The sequence below is a fragment of the Oncorhynchus gorbuscha genome, linkage group LG01 (genome assembly GCF_021184085.1).
Source record: "Oncorhynchus gorbuscha isolate QuinsamMale2020 ecotype Even-year linkage group LG01, OgorEven_v1.0, whole genome shotgun sequence".
Lineage (NCBI taxonomy): Eukaryota > Metazoa > Chordata > Actinopteri > Salmoniformes > Salmonidae > Oncorhynchus > Oncorhynchus gorbuscha.
In genome coordinates this window covers 4,519,876-4,538,184 of record NC_060173.1, presented here as the reverse complement: position 1 = coordinate 4,538,184, position 18,309 = coordinate 4,519,876, and the positions used below count along the sequence as shown (strand labels likewise).

At 41.1% G+C, this 18,309-nt stretch overlaps 1 protein-coding gene across 3 annotated transcripts; it reads left to right on the top strand.

Moving 5' to 3' along the window:
• The first annotated feature begins 1,374 nt into the window (after nt 1–1,374).
• On the top strand, nt 1,375–16,597 carry LOC124031848 (sulfide:quinone oxidoreductase, mitochondrial-like). Of its 3 annotated transcripts, none has more exons than XM_046343621.1 (10): nt 1,375–1,502; nt 4,763–5,013; nt 6,828–6,998; nt 7,320–7,373; nt 8,989–9,189; nt 9,453–9,662; nt 10,038–10,221; nt 15,606–15,673; nt 15,802–15,980; nt 16,243–16,597. In XM_046343621.1, the coding sequence occupies exons 2-10, from the start codon at nt 4,789–4,791 to the stop codon at nt 16,298–16,300; spliced, it is 1,350 nt and encodes a 449-aa protein (XP_046199577.1). In that variant the 5' UTR covers nt 1,375–1,502; nt 4,763–4,788; the 3' UTR covers nt 16,301–16,597. The 3 variants fall into 3 exon arrangements, with proteins under 3 accessions (XP_046199577.1, XP_046199569.1, XP_046199587.1); XM_046343613.1 differs by lacking the exon at nt 1,375–1,502 and adding an exon at nt 1,605–1,736; XM_046343631.1 differs by lacking the exons at nt 1,375–1,502; nt 4,763–5,013 and adding an exon at nt 1,615–1,736.
• The last annotated feature ends 1,712 nt before the right edge of the window (nt 16,598–18,309 follow it).

Below are 18,309 nucleotides of genomic sequence, written 5' to 3'. Positions count from 1 at the left end.
CGCAGTACACATCCTGGTAATCCGTCTGGCCCTGCGGCCTTGTGAATGTTGACCTGTTAAAAGGTCTTGCTCACATCAGTTGCGGCAAGCGTGATCACACAGTCTTCTGGAAACAGCTGGTGCTCTCATGCATGGTTCAGTGTTATTTGCCTCGAAGCGAGCATAGAAGTAGTTTAGCTCGTCTGGTAGACTCTTGTCACTGGGCAGCTCTCGGCTGTGCTTCCCTTTGTAGTCTGTAATAGTTTGCAAGACCTGCCACATCCGACGAGCGTCAGAGCCGGTGTTGTAGGATTCAATCTTAGTCCGGTATTGATGCTTTGCCTGTTTGATGGTTCGTCGGAGGACATAGCGCGGGATTTCTTATCATCTTCCGGGTTAGAGTCCAGCTCCTTGAAAGCGGCAGCTCAAGCCTGTAGCTCAGTGCGAATGTTGCCTGTAATCCATGGCTTCTGGTTGGGGTATGTACGTAGGGTCAATGTGGGGACGACGTCATGGATACACTTATTGATGAAGCCAGTGACTGATGTGTTGTACTCCTCAATGCCATCGGAGGAATCCCGGAACATATTCCAGTCTGTGCAAAACACTCCATTTAGCACGATATGTTACATTTGGTATGAACACCAGGTTGCATATAAAGATAAATTCACAATTTTTATGGGACGAGATTGGTTGGCTTAACAGGGTAGAATGAGGTACGAAAATAAATATTGCAATTTGAATCAATAATCATGCATTTATTTGGAAAAATACGTACTCAACAAAAGTGCACAAATAGATGTTTACATCGATGCAAAATCTATGTGCAAATTGTATTCGTCATATCCTAAGTAGAAATTCAGTGAAGGCCACAGATGACATGACAAAATGAATTGTCTCAGTTAAAAACAACATATTTTCTGATATTTCCAATCAAATCAAATTAAATTGTATTTGTCACATACACATGGTTAGCAGATGTTATTGCCAGTGTAGCGAAATGCTTGTAGTGTAGGGAAATGCTTGTTAAATAAATGTCATGTTTCTTACACTTCATTACAGGGGACATTTCAATGCATATAAATTAAGCTTTTTAAATTAGATGTCGGTGACCCAATAAACGTAAAAAAGGTAATATATAATAATAATATATGCCATTTAGCAGACGCTTTTATCCAAAGCGACTTACAGTCATGTGTGCATACATTCTACGTATGGGAGGTCCGGGGATCGAACCCACTACCCTGGCATTACAAGCGCCATGCTCTACCAACTGAGCTACAGAAGGAGTCTGAAGGAGTCTGGGTTTTGTGAAATGAGGCCAATTTGTATTTACCGTAGCCTTAATCTAGTCCCCAGACACTTCTTCAAACTTCCGTTGTGCGCAATAGCCTGGGGGCGAGGTTACTGTAGCCTTGACTGCCCTAATTGGCTCTGCAGCGACAAGTGGTGCGTTTGAAAACTATAGAAAGTTCTCTCTTTTTCATTTCGGTGTGACTTTACCTGGAACTTTTTTGAAACCGGTAAGTTATGGTGGTGTGGAAAGTCAACAGGGTAAAGGTGGAATAATTTGTGTCCAGTACGTTTTAAAACGATGTGCCATACTGAATGCGACCCAGGTCATTCTGGGTATTATGCAATCCGTGACACTCTCGAGGCGTGTGTTCAAAAAAATCAGATTTTAATAGAAGTCTGTGGGTAGATCGCCAGCTTGCAAGGATCATATCCCGTTTTCGCAATTTCCTTCATTAAATAAGGTAGGTTTCTACCATGACAGATTTTTTTGTGTGTTTTCAAGACAAAAAATATAATACGTTTTTTTTGCGGTGAGCTTCCTTTTGGTTGATTCTGATACTTTCCAAGTGAGGAACTGAGTTTATCTTTCTACGAGTTTCTAAGTAGAAAATGTCGGAGTTTCCGAGTTCCGATTTTTATTGAACGTGGCAACATGAATAGGGTTTCTCTGCATGAGTTATAACTTCTTTTAGTTTATTTAACTCGGCAAGTCAGAACAAATTCGTATTTACAATGACGGAGTTACCACGGCCAAACCCGGACGACGTTGGGCCAATTCTGCGCCGCCCTTTGGCACTTCCAATTACGGCCGGTTGTGATACAGCCTGGATAACTTTGATTGCTAATAACTTCTGAGAATAAGTTGTTGTTGACTTCAAATAACCTTTCTGGACACTATTTTTAAACAAAACACATAGATGTTGCCTACTATGTGCATCGGCAATGAAGTATGTTGAATAAGTCAAATTGGTCGTGAGACAGCTACGCACTATGCGACAACACAATTTGATATCGGGGCAATATACTGTAGCCTCAATCCACTATAAGCATGGACCGACGTCTTTTGGACTAACAATGATTTCCAACTTCCACTGATACCGATTGTTGGTCCGAATTTGGCCCAAATGTAGAAGTCTACGCTTGGTTCAGATTTGGTCAGACTAGTCATGATTTGGCCCAGGCCAAAACATACGCACCTGATTGAGGTCCGGACCAAATCTGAACCAATCATAGAGTACGTTTACACGCACACTACTAATTTGATATTAAAGTGATTATGACAGAAGGCGGAGTATGGCTTTAGTCATGTAAACATGCACCCTATTCTGATATTGATCGGTGAAAGGTCATATTCAAAGTAAGAATGCGCCGATTAAAACGTCTGCTCGCTTAATCAACTCAACCTCCCTCTTTTAATACGCGATTGAAGTGAGTTCGGGGGGAAAAAAATGAAAATATGTATCTTATAATTCGTTTTCACATACAAACGTTACATATACGAACTCTGAATCAAATAGTCTTTGCAAAAACAACATGGTCACTGTGGCAGAACGTTTTATTTGGATTGAGTTTCTGCAAAGTATCAAAGTCCCCATCAGTAGCCTGATTACAGTACACCGGCCAGCCTGTTGCACCAGTTCGGCATAAACACGTTGGTTTTAAATGCTAAATCGGCGTCTATACGTCCGACTTTGGGATCAGAATTTACACCTGTTGCACAAATAAATAAAAATAAGACTAGTTTTAGCTAAATCCGGTGTAAGCAATATGCGTTCATGAGATTTGAAGCTTCATACGGGTGGTCAGTGCCCGTTTCTAGACTGTTACGGTCCTCGTGGCAGTAATAAACTTTGCAAGGCTTGTCCTCATTACTTCGCACATACACTGTATGTGTAGCCGATGCGAAATTGCTAGCTTAGATAGCGGTGGTGCAGAGCGTCCCCGGTTCACGCCCAGGTCGGAGCGAGGGGACAGAAGTCTCTTACTCTTACAAATGCACGTTTTCTTAACCACAAGTGGATGAATCAACTAATAGTTATTGTGGGAATGAATATCACTGAATTACGAAAATACTGGAATGAAGTAGGCTAGTGCCACTGAAGGAATTTATCCTATTGTTTGCTTTACAGCACCATGAATGGGGTTGTAGTTATCGCGCTGCTTTGAGACAAGCGTGGGGGCTCGTCTTGATTATCAATCAGTTGGATTTTTGTTTTCATGGAATTTCCGTTTGGATATTTGGTTACAATTAGGCTGGGAAAATGTTAGCCCACGCAAGTCTAAATTAAATGGTTCCCCCAAAACACCAGTATCAACGTCAACAGTGAAGAGGCGACTCTGGGATGCTGGCCTTCTAGGCAGAGTTGCAAAGAAAAGCCTTATCTCAGACTGTCCGATAAAAAGAAAAGATTAACATGGGCAAAATAACACAAAACACTGGACAGTGGAACTCTGCCTAGAAGGCCAGCATCCCGGATTAACCTCTTCACTGTTGACGTTGATACTGGTGTTTTGGGGGAACTATTTAATAAAGCTGCCAGTTGAGGACTTGTGAGGCGTCTGTTTCTCAAACGTGACACTCTAATGTACTTGTCCTCTTGCTCAGTTGTTGACCGGGGCCTCCCACTCCTCTTTCTATTCTGGTTAGGGCCAGTTTGCGTTCTGTGAAGGGAGTAGTACACAGCGTTGTACGAGATCTTCAGTTTCTTGGCAATTACTCTCATTGAATAGCCTTCGTTTCTCAGAACAAGAAGACTGACAAGTTTCAGATGAAAGTTATTTGTTTCTGTCCATTTTGAGCCTGTAATCGAACCCACAAATGCTGATGCTCCAGATACTCACCTAGTCTAAATTATATGTTGTAATCTTCATTTGGCTCCTCTTTCCTATATTAAATGGATAAACAAATAATTATTGTGTTATAATGTTTACTTTATTAAGAATGTATGTGGCAGTTGAAATTTGTCCCAATGTCTCTAATGAGCACTTTTTAACTTTCATTCAGAACCGAAAATGTAGCTATTTTTAACGCCCGGAAAATGTGTATATTCAACATCTGGAAAATGTACCTGATTTTAATGTCCAGAAAAGTATTTTTAACATGATTTAACTTACTAGGAAAGCCTACTATAAAATAGCATTTGTCACTTGTACCGAATACGACCTTAAGGTGAAATGCTTACTTATACGAGCCCTTAACCAACAATGCACTTTTAAGAAAATAGAGTTAAGAAAATATTTACTAAATAAACTAAAGTAAACACTTATGCACACATGACTGTAAGTCGCTTTGGATAAAAGCGTCTGCTAAATGGCATTTATTATTATTATTATAAAAAAAAATGTTTTTTTAAAGGTGCTTGTTTTTATGTTTGCAGACATGCGCCCTCTGCTGTTCATTTCTTTGACTACACTGCCTGTCAATTATCTGTCACTTTAAGCCTATGTAGTCATTGTAACTGAATTCTGACTTTTGAATACATTCTAGAATTCTAGAGATACAGAAGGGAATACATGGCAACAGTGACAGTCATGCACCGGCAGCCAGCCCTGTGGAGGCAGTGTCATAGGACGGCTGGCATTGGCGTCTGTCGTCTCCACACCAGCAGCAGCAGTGCCTCCTCCAAAGAGCATTACAAGGTCCTAGTGCTGGGAGGAGGAACTGGGGGCATCACAATGAGTGCTCGGATGAAGAGGAAGCTAGGGGCGGAAAATGTGGCCGTAGTGGAAACCAGTGAGGTATTAAAGACAGTTGTTGACTGCTAAAGCGCATCCTATTCACTATAGCATCGGTGCTAGGGAAAGGGGGATACCTAGTCAGTTGTACAACTGAATGACTTAAATTGAAATGTGTCTTCTGCCTATAACCCAACCCCTCAATCAGAGAGGCCTACAGTCAATCCAATGTGCCTTCAGAAAGTATTCATACCCCTTGACTTATTCAAAATAGATTAAAAAAATATATCATTCTTACCCATCTACACACAATTTATTGAGAATGAAATACAGTATTCATTTACAAAAATATTCACATCCTTGAGTCAATACCTTTTAGATTACAGCTGCAAGTGTTTCTGGGTAAGCCTCTAAGAGCTTTCCACACCTGGATTGTGCAACATTTGTCCGTTACTGTTTTTTAAATTCTTCAAGATCTGTCAAATTGGTTCTCATTGCTAGACAACCATTTTCAGGTCTTGCCATAGATTTTTAAGTAGATTTAAGTCAAAACTGTAATACGGCCACTCAGGATCATTCGCTCTCTTCCTGGTAAGCAACTCCAGAGAAGATTTGGCCTTGTAAAATTAGGTTATTGTCCTGCTGATAGGTGACCTATTCTCCCATTGTCTGGTGGAAAGCAGACTCAACCAGGTTTTCCTCTAGGATTTTGCCTGTGCTTAGCTCCATTGCGTTAATTTTTTATCCTGAAAAACTCCCCAGTCCTTAAAGATTACAAGCATACCCATAACATGATGCAGCCACCACTACGCTTGGAAATATGGAGAATGGTTCTCCGTAATGTGTTGTATTGGATTTGCCCCAAACATAACACTTTGTATTAAGTACAGAAAGTCAATTGCTTTGTCACATTTTTTGCAGTTTTACTTTGGTTCCTTGTTGCAAACAGGATGCATGTTTTGGAATATTTATATTCTGTACAGGCTTCTTTTTTTTCACTCTGTCATTTAGGTTGGTATTGTGGAGTAACTACAATGTTGTTGATCCATCCTCAGTTTTCTCCTATCACAGCCATTAAACTATGTAACTGTTTTAAAGTCACCATTGGCTTCATGGTGAAATCCCTGAACGGTTTCCTTCCTCTCCAGCAACTGAGTTAGGAAGGACGCCTGTATCTTTGTAGTGGCTGGGTGTATAGATACACCATCCAAAGTGTAATTAATAACTTCACCATCCTCAAAGGAGTATTCAATGTCTGCTGTTTATTTTATTTTAACCATTTAACAATTGCGTATATCCTTCTTTTCGAGGCATATGGGAAAACCTCCCTGGTCTTTGTGCTTCAAATTCACTGTTCGACTGCGGGACCTTACTGATGATTGTGTTTGTGTGTGGGTTACAGAGACGAGGTAGTCATTCAAAAATCCTATTGAACACTATTCCATGTAACTTGTTAAGCAAAGTTTTTACTCCTGAACTTATTTATGCTTAATCTAACAAAGGGCTTGAATACTTATTGAACTCAAGACATTTCAGCTTTTCATTTTTTATTAAATGAATTGGTTTAAAAAATATATATACTCTAAACACAATTACACTTTGACATTATTGGATATTAAGTGAAGGCTAGTGACAATTATTTATCTTTTTAAATCACATTTAAATTAAGGCTGTAAAACACAACAAAAATGTGGGAAAAGGCCATTGTGTGAATACTTTCTGAAGGCTCTGTAGTCCACTACTAGACCAGAACCCATAGTGCATTATTTAGGGAACGAGGGTGCCATTTGGGGCATCCACAGGCTATTGAGGATGAACTTGTAGTCTAGCGCATGGGACAACATTTATTGAGCAGCGTTCTTCCCTGTGTTTTATAGATGCACTACTATCAACCCATCTGGACGTTGGTTGGAGCTGGGATCAAAAGTGTGGCCGCCTCTGGTCGCCCTACAGCCAGTGTCGTACCTCCGGGAGTCAAGTGGGTGAAATCGAATGTACGGGAGATCGACCCAGACACAAACACTGTGCGCACAGACAATGGCATGGAGGTAGGAAGGGCTGTTTTTTAAAACTTTCCCTATCGTTAATTTGATTTAAGACATGTTGATTGACTTGATCAAACGTCATTATTGGGCTTGGTATCGACGTGAGCAAGGCAAAACTTCAGTCGAGTGTTGTCATAATCTAAATTTCCCCCCTCCTTTCCTGGCAACATCAGATGCTCTAGAGATACTCTTAATATGAAATGGGTCTTGAAATGCAACTAACCAAATGTCAATTTCAGCTTTACTTGTCCTATCCAAGGAGGTAGGTGTACAATCATTTCCCACCCTACCGCTGACTGAAACATTTTGTCTTCCCTGTAACAGATCTCCTACCAGTATCTGATAGTGGCTCTAGGTCTACAACTACACTACGAGAAGGTGATAAGACCATAGATTGTTAGTTTCACTTCCTCAATATTGTTTCAACATAAGACTTACTGTATAATGGTGTAGAGACATGTTTGGACAGTTACGTGTGCCTGTGTTCTGATGTTCTGTTGCCTGTGTTCTGATGTTCTGTTGCCTGTGTTCTGATGTTCTGTTGCCTGTGTTCTGATGTTCTGTTGCCTGTGTTCTGATGTTCTGTTGCCTGTGTTCTGATGTTCTGTTGCCTGTGTTCTGATGTTCTGTTATCAGTTAGTTATTTGGTGCTATGGCCAAACAGTAGCCTGTGTTCTGATGTTCTGTTATCAGTTAGTTATTTGGTGCTATGGCCAAACAGTAGCCTGTGTTCTGATGTTCTGTTATCAGTTAGTTATTTGGTGCTATGGCCAAACAGTAGCCTGTGTTCTGATGTTCTGTTATCAGTTAGTTATTTGGTGCTATGGCCAAACAGTAGCCTGTGTTCTGATGTTCTGTTATCAGTTAGTTATTTGGTGCTATGGCCAAACAGTAGCCTGTGTTCTGATGTTCTGTTATCAGTTAGTTATTTGGTGCTATGGCCAAACAGTAGCTTGTGTTCTGATGTTCTGTTATCAGTTAGTTGTTTGGTGCTGTTTGGTTCTGATGTAGTTTGTGTTCTGATGTTCTGTTATCAGTTAGTTATTTGGTGCTATGGCCAAACAGTTGCTTGTGTTCTGTTGCTTGTGTTCTGTGTTCTGTTGTCTGTGTTCTGATGTTCTGTTTGTGTTCTGTTGTCAGTTAGTTATTTGGTGCTATGGCCAAACAGTAGCCTGTGTTCTGTTTGTGTTCTGATGTTCTGTTGTCTGTGTTCTGATGTTCTGTTGTCAGTTAGTTATTTGGTGCTATGGCCAAACAGTTGCCTGTGTTCTGTTGCCTGTGTTCTGTTGCCTGTGTTCTGTTGCTTGTGTTCTGTTGCTTGTGTTCTGTTGTCTGTGTTCTGATGTTCTGTTTGTGTTCTGATGTTCTGTTGTCTGTGTTCTGATGTTCTGTTGTCAGTTAGTTATTTGGTGCTATGGCCAAACAGTAGCCTGTGTTCTGTTGCTTGTGTTCTGATGTTCTGTTGTCTGTGTTCTGATGTTCTGTTGTCAGTTAGTTATTTGGTGCTATGGCCAAACAGTTGCCTGTGTTCTGTTGCTTGTGTTCTGTTGTCTGTGTTCTGATGTTCTGTTTGTGTTCTGATGTTCTGTTTGTGTTCTGATGTTCTGTTTGTGTTCTGATGTTCTGTTGTCTGTGTTCTGATGTTCTGTTGTCAGTTAGTTATTTGGTGCTATGGCCAAACAGTAGCCTGTGTTCTGTTGCTTGTGTTCTGATGTTCTGTTGTCTGTGTTCTGATGTTCTGTTGTTATCAGTTAGTTATTTGGTGCTATGGCCAAACGGTAGCCTGTGTTCTGATGTTCTGTTATCAGTTAGTTATTTGGTGCTATGGCCAAACAGTAGCCTGTGTGAGTTCTGTTTTAATAAACTGTTAAATTAGGGAATTTGTTCCTCTGTTGTGGACATTCTTTTATGATATATCGAGGTCGTTACAATTGTATGCGTCAATCTCTGCCAATGATATAATCTTTTGGTCTTTTTTACAATGACTTCCTAGATCAAAGGCCTGCCTGGGATTGATGATTGGGAGGAATTTAAGATTGGTTCAAACTACTCCGTGCAAACCGTGGAGAAGACTTGGAGTGCACTGCAGAACTTCAAGGAGGGAAATGCTATATTCTCTTTCCCCAACACTCCGGTGAAGTGTGCAGGAGCACCACAGAAGATCATGTACCTGACCGATGCTTATCTCAGAAAGGTATTGTAATACGACTGATACAAAATGCATCAGATAAAGCTTCATTAAACAAGTATTCTGATGACTCTCCATCTTTGTCAAATGATCTGGGTCGTGTTAGCGGACATTTTACCGGAACATTTTGTAACGGAAGTGTTACTTATTTGACGTGTTCAGATAATATCTTCCTGTTTCACTCAGTTTTAAAGTATTTTTCTTCCATTTCATACCTACTGAACACAACCCAGCATAAAAAGGTTATTCTGATCTGATCCTTCTCGAAGACAGGGAAAAGAGCAACTGCCAACGTCATGTACAACACGTCACTGCCAGTGCTGTTTGGGATCAAGAAATATGCAGATGCATTGTGGGAGATAGTGAAGAATCGCGACATCCAGGTGAATCTCAGACACAACCTTGTAGAGGTCCGGGCCAACAAGCAGGAGGCCGTGTTTGAAAACCTTGACAATCCTGGAGAAACTAAAGTGTTTGAGGTAAGTTCCAGGTAGCCTGGCCCCAGATCGGTTTGTGTTATGTTGCCAACTCTTATGCCTATGGTCATTATCATGTATCACAAAGACCGTAGGAGTTGGCAGGACAACACAGACATATCTGGGACCAGGCTAAGTTCCAGGCAGCTATGATGTACACATGGAGAACACGGAATGGTATTTCAGAGGGGTTTGTTTTACACATCTGCAATAGATTATCTAAGATGACATAGAAGCTTGATGCTAAGAAACAAACAATCCAGAATTATTCATATCGGAACATATACTGGGCAACAACAAGACAGCCATGGTTGTATAATTTCATTTGTTTTTGCTCATTTTCAGTCAATGAATGAATCAATCTTTTCTTTCTGTCAGTATGAGATGCTTCACGTCACTCCTCCAATGGGACCCAACCCGGTGATTAAAGGATCCTCATTGGCTGATGAGGGTGGCTGGCTGGACGTCAACAAAGAGACCCTTCAGCATAACAAGTATCCCAACGTGTTTGGGATCGGAGACTGCACCAACCTGCCGACAGCCAAAACAGCTGCTGCCGTGGGTATGTGGTTTCAGTTCTTCTTTTTCTCACTACAAAAAAAAAACACCACAAAATACCAAGTTGGGGGAAACTGCTCTTGCAAAACTTTAATGGTATTTTCCTGCCCACCTGCCAGGTTGGAAACCTGTACCTCACAGTCAGGTCCATAATTATTGGCACCCTTGATAAAGATGAGTGAAAAAGACTATAAAATAAATAATTACAATACTGAGCTATATTGTATGCTTTAAACAGTTGGGGAATTATATTATTATATACCAATACAATTGCTCAGAGAAAGATATTTTTTTAACAAGTTATACATCAAATATATCTAAAAAAAGATGGGGTTTAAAATTGTTTTACTCCGGAACCCTCCCCTGTTTTACTCCGGAACCCTCCCCTGATTTACTCCGGAACCCTCCCCTGTTTTACTCCAGAACCCTCCCCTGTTTTACTCCGGAACCCTCCCCTGTTTTACTCCGGAACCACTGAGCCTTTTTCTAGAATGTTTTATGAGTTGGAGGCCACATTCGGAGGGATCTTGGACCATTCTTCCACACATATTCTTTCCAGTTCCTTGATATCCTTCATCTGCTCTGTTTCAAATCAAGTCAAGATTTGATTTTAAACCACAGGTTTTCAATGGGGTTCAAGTCCAAAGACTAAAATAAACATTGTAAAATGTTGATATTTCAATTAACAATTTCTTTGTGGAGTTTGCTTAATGCTTGGGGTTATTGTCTTGCTGGAAGATCTAGTTGCGGCAATGTGTCAGCTTCCTGGCAGAGCCAACCAGGTTTTGGGCTAAAATGTCCATGAACTTGGTAAAGTTCATGATGCTGTTGACCTTAACAAGGGCCACAGGACCAGTGGAAGCAAAATGGCCCGATAACATTGAAGGATATCAAGTTGTATGGTGGAATGGACTAAGACAGGGGTTTCCAAACTTTATCACTCGGGCTCCCCTTCCAGCATTGGGGAACAAACTACCAGTCAAAAGTTGTAGGACACCTATTCATTAAAGGGTTTTTCTTTATTTTTCTATTTTCTACATTGTAGAATAATAGTGAAGACATCAAAACTATGAAATAACACATGGAATCATGTAGTAAACAAAAAAGTTTGAAACAAATGTATTTTATATGAGATTCTTCAAATAGCCACCCTTTGCCTTGATGACAGCTTTGCACACTCTTGGCATTCTCTCAACCAGTATCACCTGGAATGCTTTTCCAACAGGCTTGAAGGAGTTCCTACATATGCTGAGCACTTGTTGGCTGCTTTTCCTTCACTCTGTGGCCTGACTCATCCCAAACCATCTCAATTTGGTTGGGGGACTGTGGAGACCAGGTCATCTGATGCAGCACTCGATCACTCTGATTCTTGGTCAAATATCAAATCAAATCAAATTTATTTATATAGCCCTTCGTACATCAGCTGATATCTCAAAGTGCTGTACAGAAACCCAGCCTAAAACCCCAAACAGCAAACAATGCAGGTGTAAAAGCACGGTGGCTAGGAAAAACTCCCTAGAAAGGCCAAAACCTAGGAAGAAACCTAGAGAGGAACCGGGCTATGTGGGGTGGCCAGTCCTCTTCTGGCTGTGCCGGGTAGAGATTATAACAGAACATGACCAAGATGTTCAAATGTTCATAAATGACCAGCATGGTCAAATAATAATAAGGCAGAACAGTTGAAACTGGAGCAGCAGCACAGTCAGGTGGACTGGGGACAGCAAAGCCATCATGTCAGGTAGTCCTGGGGCACGGTCCTAGGGCTCAGGTCCTCCGAGAGAGAGAAAGAAAGAGAGAATTAGAGAGGCATATGTGGGGTGGCCAGTCCTCTTCTGGCTGTGCCAGGTGGAGATTATAACAGAACGTGGCCAAGATGTTCAAATGTTCATAAATGACCAGCATGGTTGAATAATAGTAAGGCAGAACAGTTGAAACTGGAGCAGGAGCATGGCCAGGTGGACTGGGGACAGCAAGGAGTCCTCATGTCAGGTAGTCCTGGGACATGGTCCTAGGGCCCAGGCCAGTTGAAACTGGAGCAGCAGCATGGCCAGGTGGACTGGGGACAGCAAGGAGTCATCATGTCAGGTAGTCCTGGGGCATGGTCCTAGGGCTCAGGTCCTGAATTAGAAACGCACACTTAGATTTACACAGGACACCGAATAGGACAGGAGAAGTACTCCAGATAAACAAACTGACCCTAGCCCCCGACACATAAACTACTGCAGCATAAATACTGGAGGCTGAGACAGGAGGAGTCAGGAGACACTGTGGCCCCATCCGAGGACACCCCGGACAGGGCCAAACAGGAAGGATATAACCCCACCCACTTTGCCAAAGCACAGCCCCCACACCACTAGAGGGAAATCTTCAACCACCAACTTACCATCCTGAGACAAGGCCAGTATAGCCCACAAAGATCTCCGACACGGTACAACCCAAGGGGGGGGAACCCAGACAGGCCGACCACAACAGTGAATCAACCCACCCAGGTGACGCACCCCCCCCAGGGACGGCACGAGAGAGCCCCAGCAAGCCAGTGACTCAGCCCCGTAACAGGGTTAGAGGCAGAGAATCCCAGTGGAAAAAGGGGAACCGGCCAGGCAGAGACAGCAAGGGCGGTTCGTTGCTCCAGAGCCTTTCCGTTCACCTTCCCACTCCTGGGCCAGACTACACTCAATCATATGACCCACTGAAGAGATGAGTCTTCAGTAAAGACTTAAAGGTTGAGACCGAGTTTGCGTCTCTGACATGGGTAGGCAGACCGTTCCATAAAAATGGAGCTCTATAGGAAAAAGCCCTGCCTCCAGCTGTTTGCTTAGAAATTCTAGGGACAATTAGGAGGCCTGCGTCTTGTGACCGTAGCGTACGTGTAGGTATGTACGGCAGGACCAAATCAGAGAGGTAGGTAGGAGCAAGCCCATGTAATGCTTTGTAGGTTAGCAGTAAAACCTTGAAATCAGCCCTTGCTTTGACAGGAAGCCAGTGTAGAGAGGCTAGCACTGGAGTAATATGATCAAATTTTTTGGTTCTAGTCAGGATTCCAGCCGTATTTAGCACTAACTGAAGTTTATTTAGTGCTTTATCCTAGCCGGAAAATAGAGCATTGCAGTAGTCTAACCTAGAAGTGACAAAAGCATGGATTAATTTTTCTGCATCATTTTTGGACAGAAATGATTTTTGCAATGTTACGTAGATGGAAAAAAGCTGTCCTCGAAATGGTCTTGATATGTTCTTCAAAAGAGAGATCAGGGTCCAGAGTAACGCCGAGGTCCTTCACAGTTTTATTTGAGACGACTGTACAACCATTAAGATTAATTGTCAGATTCAACAGAAGATCTTGTTTCTTGGGACCTAGAACAAGCATCTCTGTTTTGTCCGAGTTTAATAGTAGAAAGTTTGCAGCCATCCACTTCCTTATGTCTGAAACACATGCTTCTAGCGAGGGCAATTTTGGTGCTTCACCATGTTTCATTGAAATGTACAGCTGTGTGTCATTAGCAGTGAAAGTTTACATTATTTTTCGAATAACATCCCCAAGAGGTAAAATATATAGTGAAAACAATAGTGGTCCTAAAACAGAACCTTGAGGAACACCGAAATGTACAGTTGATTTGTCAGAGGACAAACCATTCACAGAGACAAACCGATATCTTTCCGACAGATAAGACCTAAACCAGGCCAGAACATGTCCGTGTAGACCAATTTGGGTTTCCAATCTCTCCAAAAGAATGTGGTGATCGATGGTATCAAAAGCAGCACTAAGGTCTAGGAGCACGAGGACAGATGCAGAGCCTCGGTCCGATGCCATCAAAATGTCATTTACCACCTTCACAAGTGCCGTCTCAGTGCTATGATGGGGTCTAAAACCAGACTGAAGCATTTTCTACATGGTTTGTCTTCAGTGAGTTTCCAGCCTTCTCTAAAATCTTTGAGAGGAATGGAAGTCGATATAGGCCGATAGTTTTTTATATTTTCTGGGTCAAGGTTTGGCTCATGAAAGAAGCAGCTCTTTCAGTAGTTTAGTTGGAATAGGGTCCAGTATACAGCTTGAAGGTTTAGAGGCCATGATTATTTTCATCATTGTGTCAAGAGATATAGTACTAAAACACTTATCCTCTTGATCCTAGGTCCTGGCAGAGTTGTGCAGACTCAGGACAACTGAGGTTTGGAGGAATACGCAGGTTTAAAGAGGAGTCCTTTGCTTTCTATAATCATAATCTTTTCCTCAAAGAAGTTAATGAATTTATCACTGCTAAAGTGCAAGTCATCCTCTCTTGGGGAATGCTGCTTTTTAGTTAGCTTTGCCACAGTATCAAAAAGGAATTTCGGATTGTTCTTATTTTCCTCAATTAAGTTAGAAAAATAGGACGATCAGCCTGGAGGTGTGTTAGGCCTTTGTCCTGTTGAAAAACAAATTATAGTCCCACTAAGGCTAAACCAGATGGGATGGCAAATCGCTGCAGAATGCTGGTTAAGTGTGCCTTGAATTCTAAATAAATCACACAGTGTCACCAGCAAAGCACCCCACACCATAACACCTCCTCCTCCATGCTTCACGGTGGGAAATACACATGCAGAGAATGTGTTCACCCACACCACGTCTCACAAAGACACGGTGGTTGAAACCAAAAATCTCAAATTTGGACTCATCAGACCAAAGGACAAATGTTCACCGGTCTAATGTCCATTGCTCGTGTTTCTTGACCCAAGAAAGTCTCTTCTTTTTGGTGTCCTTTAGTAGTGGTTTCTATGCAGCAATTTGACCATGAAGACCTGATTCACACACTCTTCTGAACAGTTGATATTGAGATGTCTGTTATTTGAAGTATTTCTTTGGGCTGCAATCTGAGGTGCAGTTCTCTAATGAACGTATCCTCTGCAGCAGAGGTAACTCTGGGTCTTTCTTTCCTGTGGTGGTCCTCATGAAAGCCAGTTTCATCATAGCGCTTGATGTTTTTTTTTTTTCGACTGCACTTGAAGAAACTTTCAAAGTTCTTGAAATGTTTCGGATGAACTGACCTTCATGTCTTTAAAGTAATGATGGACTGTAGTTTTCTCTTTGCGGGAACGACTGGTCTAAGATCCCTCCCAAAGTGTTTTCCAATCTCATAAAACATTTTTAGAAAAAGGTTGTTTTCCTAGAGTATCATTTGGACCCCTATCTTCCTCAGATTTTTCGTACTACTTCTCTGAACAATTGTATTGGTATGAAACAATATAATTTACCAATTGTTTTAAGCATACAATATAGCTCAGTATTTGATTTTTTGATTTTAATTTTTTTAACCTTTTTTTTTTATCAAGGGTGCCAATAATTATGGACCTGGCTACATGTAGTATATTTTCTATTGAGCATGTGAAAGATAACAGGGTGTATTTTATTTCCAGCTGCTCAGTCTAGTATTCTGGACAGGACTATTTCAAAAGTCTTGAAGAATGAAAAGCCGGATACGAAGGTACGTTACATAACTAACACTAAATCAACTAAACCTAACCTCCTTTTTTTGAAATTTTACAAATTACGCATTTTGTTTTTCTCCATAAACTACAAGATCACACTGTGCTAAAATACTTGTGTTTACAGTACGATGGCTACACTTCCTGCCCTTTGGTGACGAGTTACAGTAAAGTCATTCTGGCTGAGTTTGACTATAATGGTCAGCCATTGGAGACATTCCCCATTGACCAAAGCAAGGAGAGATGGACCATGTACCACATGAAAGCTGACGTGATGCCTCATCTGTACTGGCATGGTCTTCTCAAGTAAGTAGCTGTCAAAGAGAATTCCTGGGTTGTGTTCATTAGGAATCAAAAATGGAAAAAATGACTGAAACATGGAGCGTTTAACCAATAAGACACCGTTATTTTCATTTTCTGTTGCAAAAAAAAAAGTTTTCAAATGTTTTCTGTTGTATGCCCTAATAAACACAACCCTGTATGTAGACTATAGTGGCAGGAAATAAAATCTATATTTTTGTTGGGGAATGTTAGTCATAAATGTACATCTGATCTTTTTTCCCCAAAGGGGATTCTGGGGTGGACCAGGACCAATCAGGAAAATCATGCACCTTGGGATGAAATAAAGTTAGAACCTGTTCAGATGTGCTGTTCCAGACTGCTACACTGTAATCTTTACAATAATCATGATCGTTTCATAATACAATTTAAACAAGTCATTGACAATCAATTGAAATCTCAAAGTAAATCGATGACAAAAGTAATATTGCAGCATTCCATGACCTACTATATCGTTCATTATAAACTGGGTGGTCCGAGCTCTGAATGCTGATTGGCTGAAAGCCGTGGTATATCAGACCGTATACAACGGGTATGACAAAACATGTATTTTTAGTGCTCTAATTATGTTTGTAACCAGTTTATAATAGCAATAAGGCACCTCTGAGGTTTGTGGTATATGGCCAATATACCACGGCTAAGGGCTGTGTCCAGGCACTCAACGTTGCATCGTGCGTAAGAACAGCCCTTAGCTGTGGTATGTTGGCCATATACCACACTTCCTCGGGCAATATTGCTTAAATGTGCTACCAGGCAGGATTTGTTTCACATATAGGCCTATATTTATAAAATGTCAATCTCATAATGGAATGTATATCATTGAATATCTTATACATGTGATATACAGAGATTCTCACAACTCATAAGGATAATTAGGGGAGAATTTACCAGATTTATACTTCAATGCATTTAAATACTAATTTCCAAAGCCAATATTATATCTCTACAGCTAATGTGACCATCAGTAGGCTTCTATTACATAGGATTGTCCTTCTGTCATTTCATAAAAATATGTGCTATATATTATAAAGATGTGTGTAATTTCAATAAATGACATGTCATAGCTTGTCCTTGCATTTCTTCCAGTGTTTTATTTTGCTGATAACCTATACCGAAGGGCTGCTCCTATGTCCAACAAGGGGTAGTCAAATACTGTAATATAACAGCCTTCACTGTGTAACGGATGTGAAACCGCTAGCTTTGTTAGCGGCGGTGCGCGCTAAATAGCGGTTCAATCGGTGACGTCACTTGCTCTGAGACCTTGAAGTAGTAGTTCCCCTTTGCTCTGCAGGAGCCGCGGCTTTTGTGGAGCGATGGGATGCTTCGTGGGTGACTGTTGTTGTGTGCAGAGGGTCCCAGGTTCGCGCCCGGGTATGGGTGAGGGGACGGTCCAAAGTTACATCTGCTTACAATGAACATACAAGGCATACTAGTACTCTGCTTAGAAGACTAATGCTGCGTTCCTATCCAAGTGGGAATTTGCCACATTACGACAGGGAACAATCCACTTGGATGGCCTTCCAACTGGTAATTACTAGTGCGAACTCATCTATTATCCTGAGAAACTCCCACAATCTGACCTGTGACGTCACCTACTAAGGAAATGACCTCTATAACAGCAATCCAACAACAAACATTTTTTTTTAATAAACTTGATTTTGTTTTTTTTAACACTATAATTTGTTTACAAGCATGATCGATTAAGTTTTAGTTTTGTTTACGCAGCTTGTTGGCCATTAGCTAATCAGCATTTTTCAACGAGTTCAAAGCACATGAATGCATCCAATTGATAAATTCCCACCTCCTACGACTTGGTTATGAAAGATGCATATGGCTACGTTTACAGTCAGCCCAAGTATGATATTTTTCCTCTAATTGGTTTTTTGACCAATCACATGAGATTTCAAATTGAGATATTTTTCAGACCTGATTTGATTAGTCAAAATACCAATTAGTGAACAAACAAAAAAAACATTTCAATTGTGGCTACCTGTGTAGATGCAGCCTATATGATTCAGGAAGAATGTGATCAGACTTTGCTTTCCAAAACCTTTTTTGAAAACTGCTGGACTGTTTTGGAGACACCTTTCATACCAGTATAATGCTGGCTACCTTATGTGCACTTGCATAGGTAAAATGTATGAATTATCCAGGGGTTTCTGATGAGGTAGGTTTCTAATTACAGTGGGTGCACTCGTTTTACTCCAGTGCAGCCACATGTGCTCCGTTTTGAAACAGACAAGAGAAAAAAATGACACATGTCTTACTGCATACCTATGATGTTATTCAGTGATTG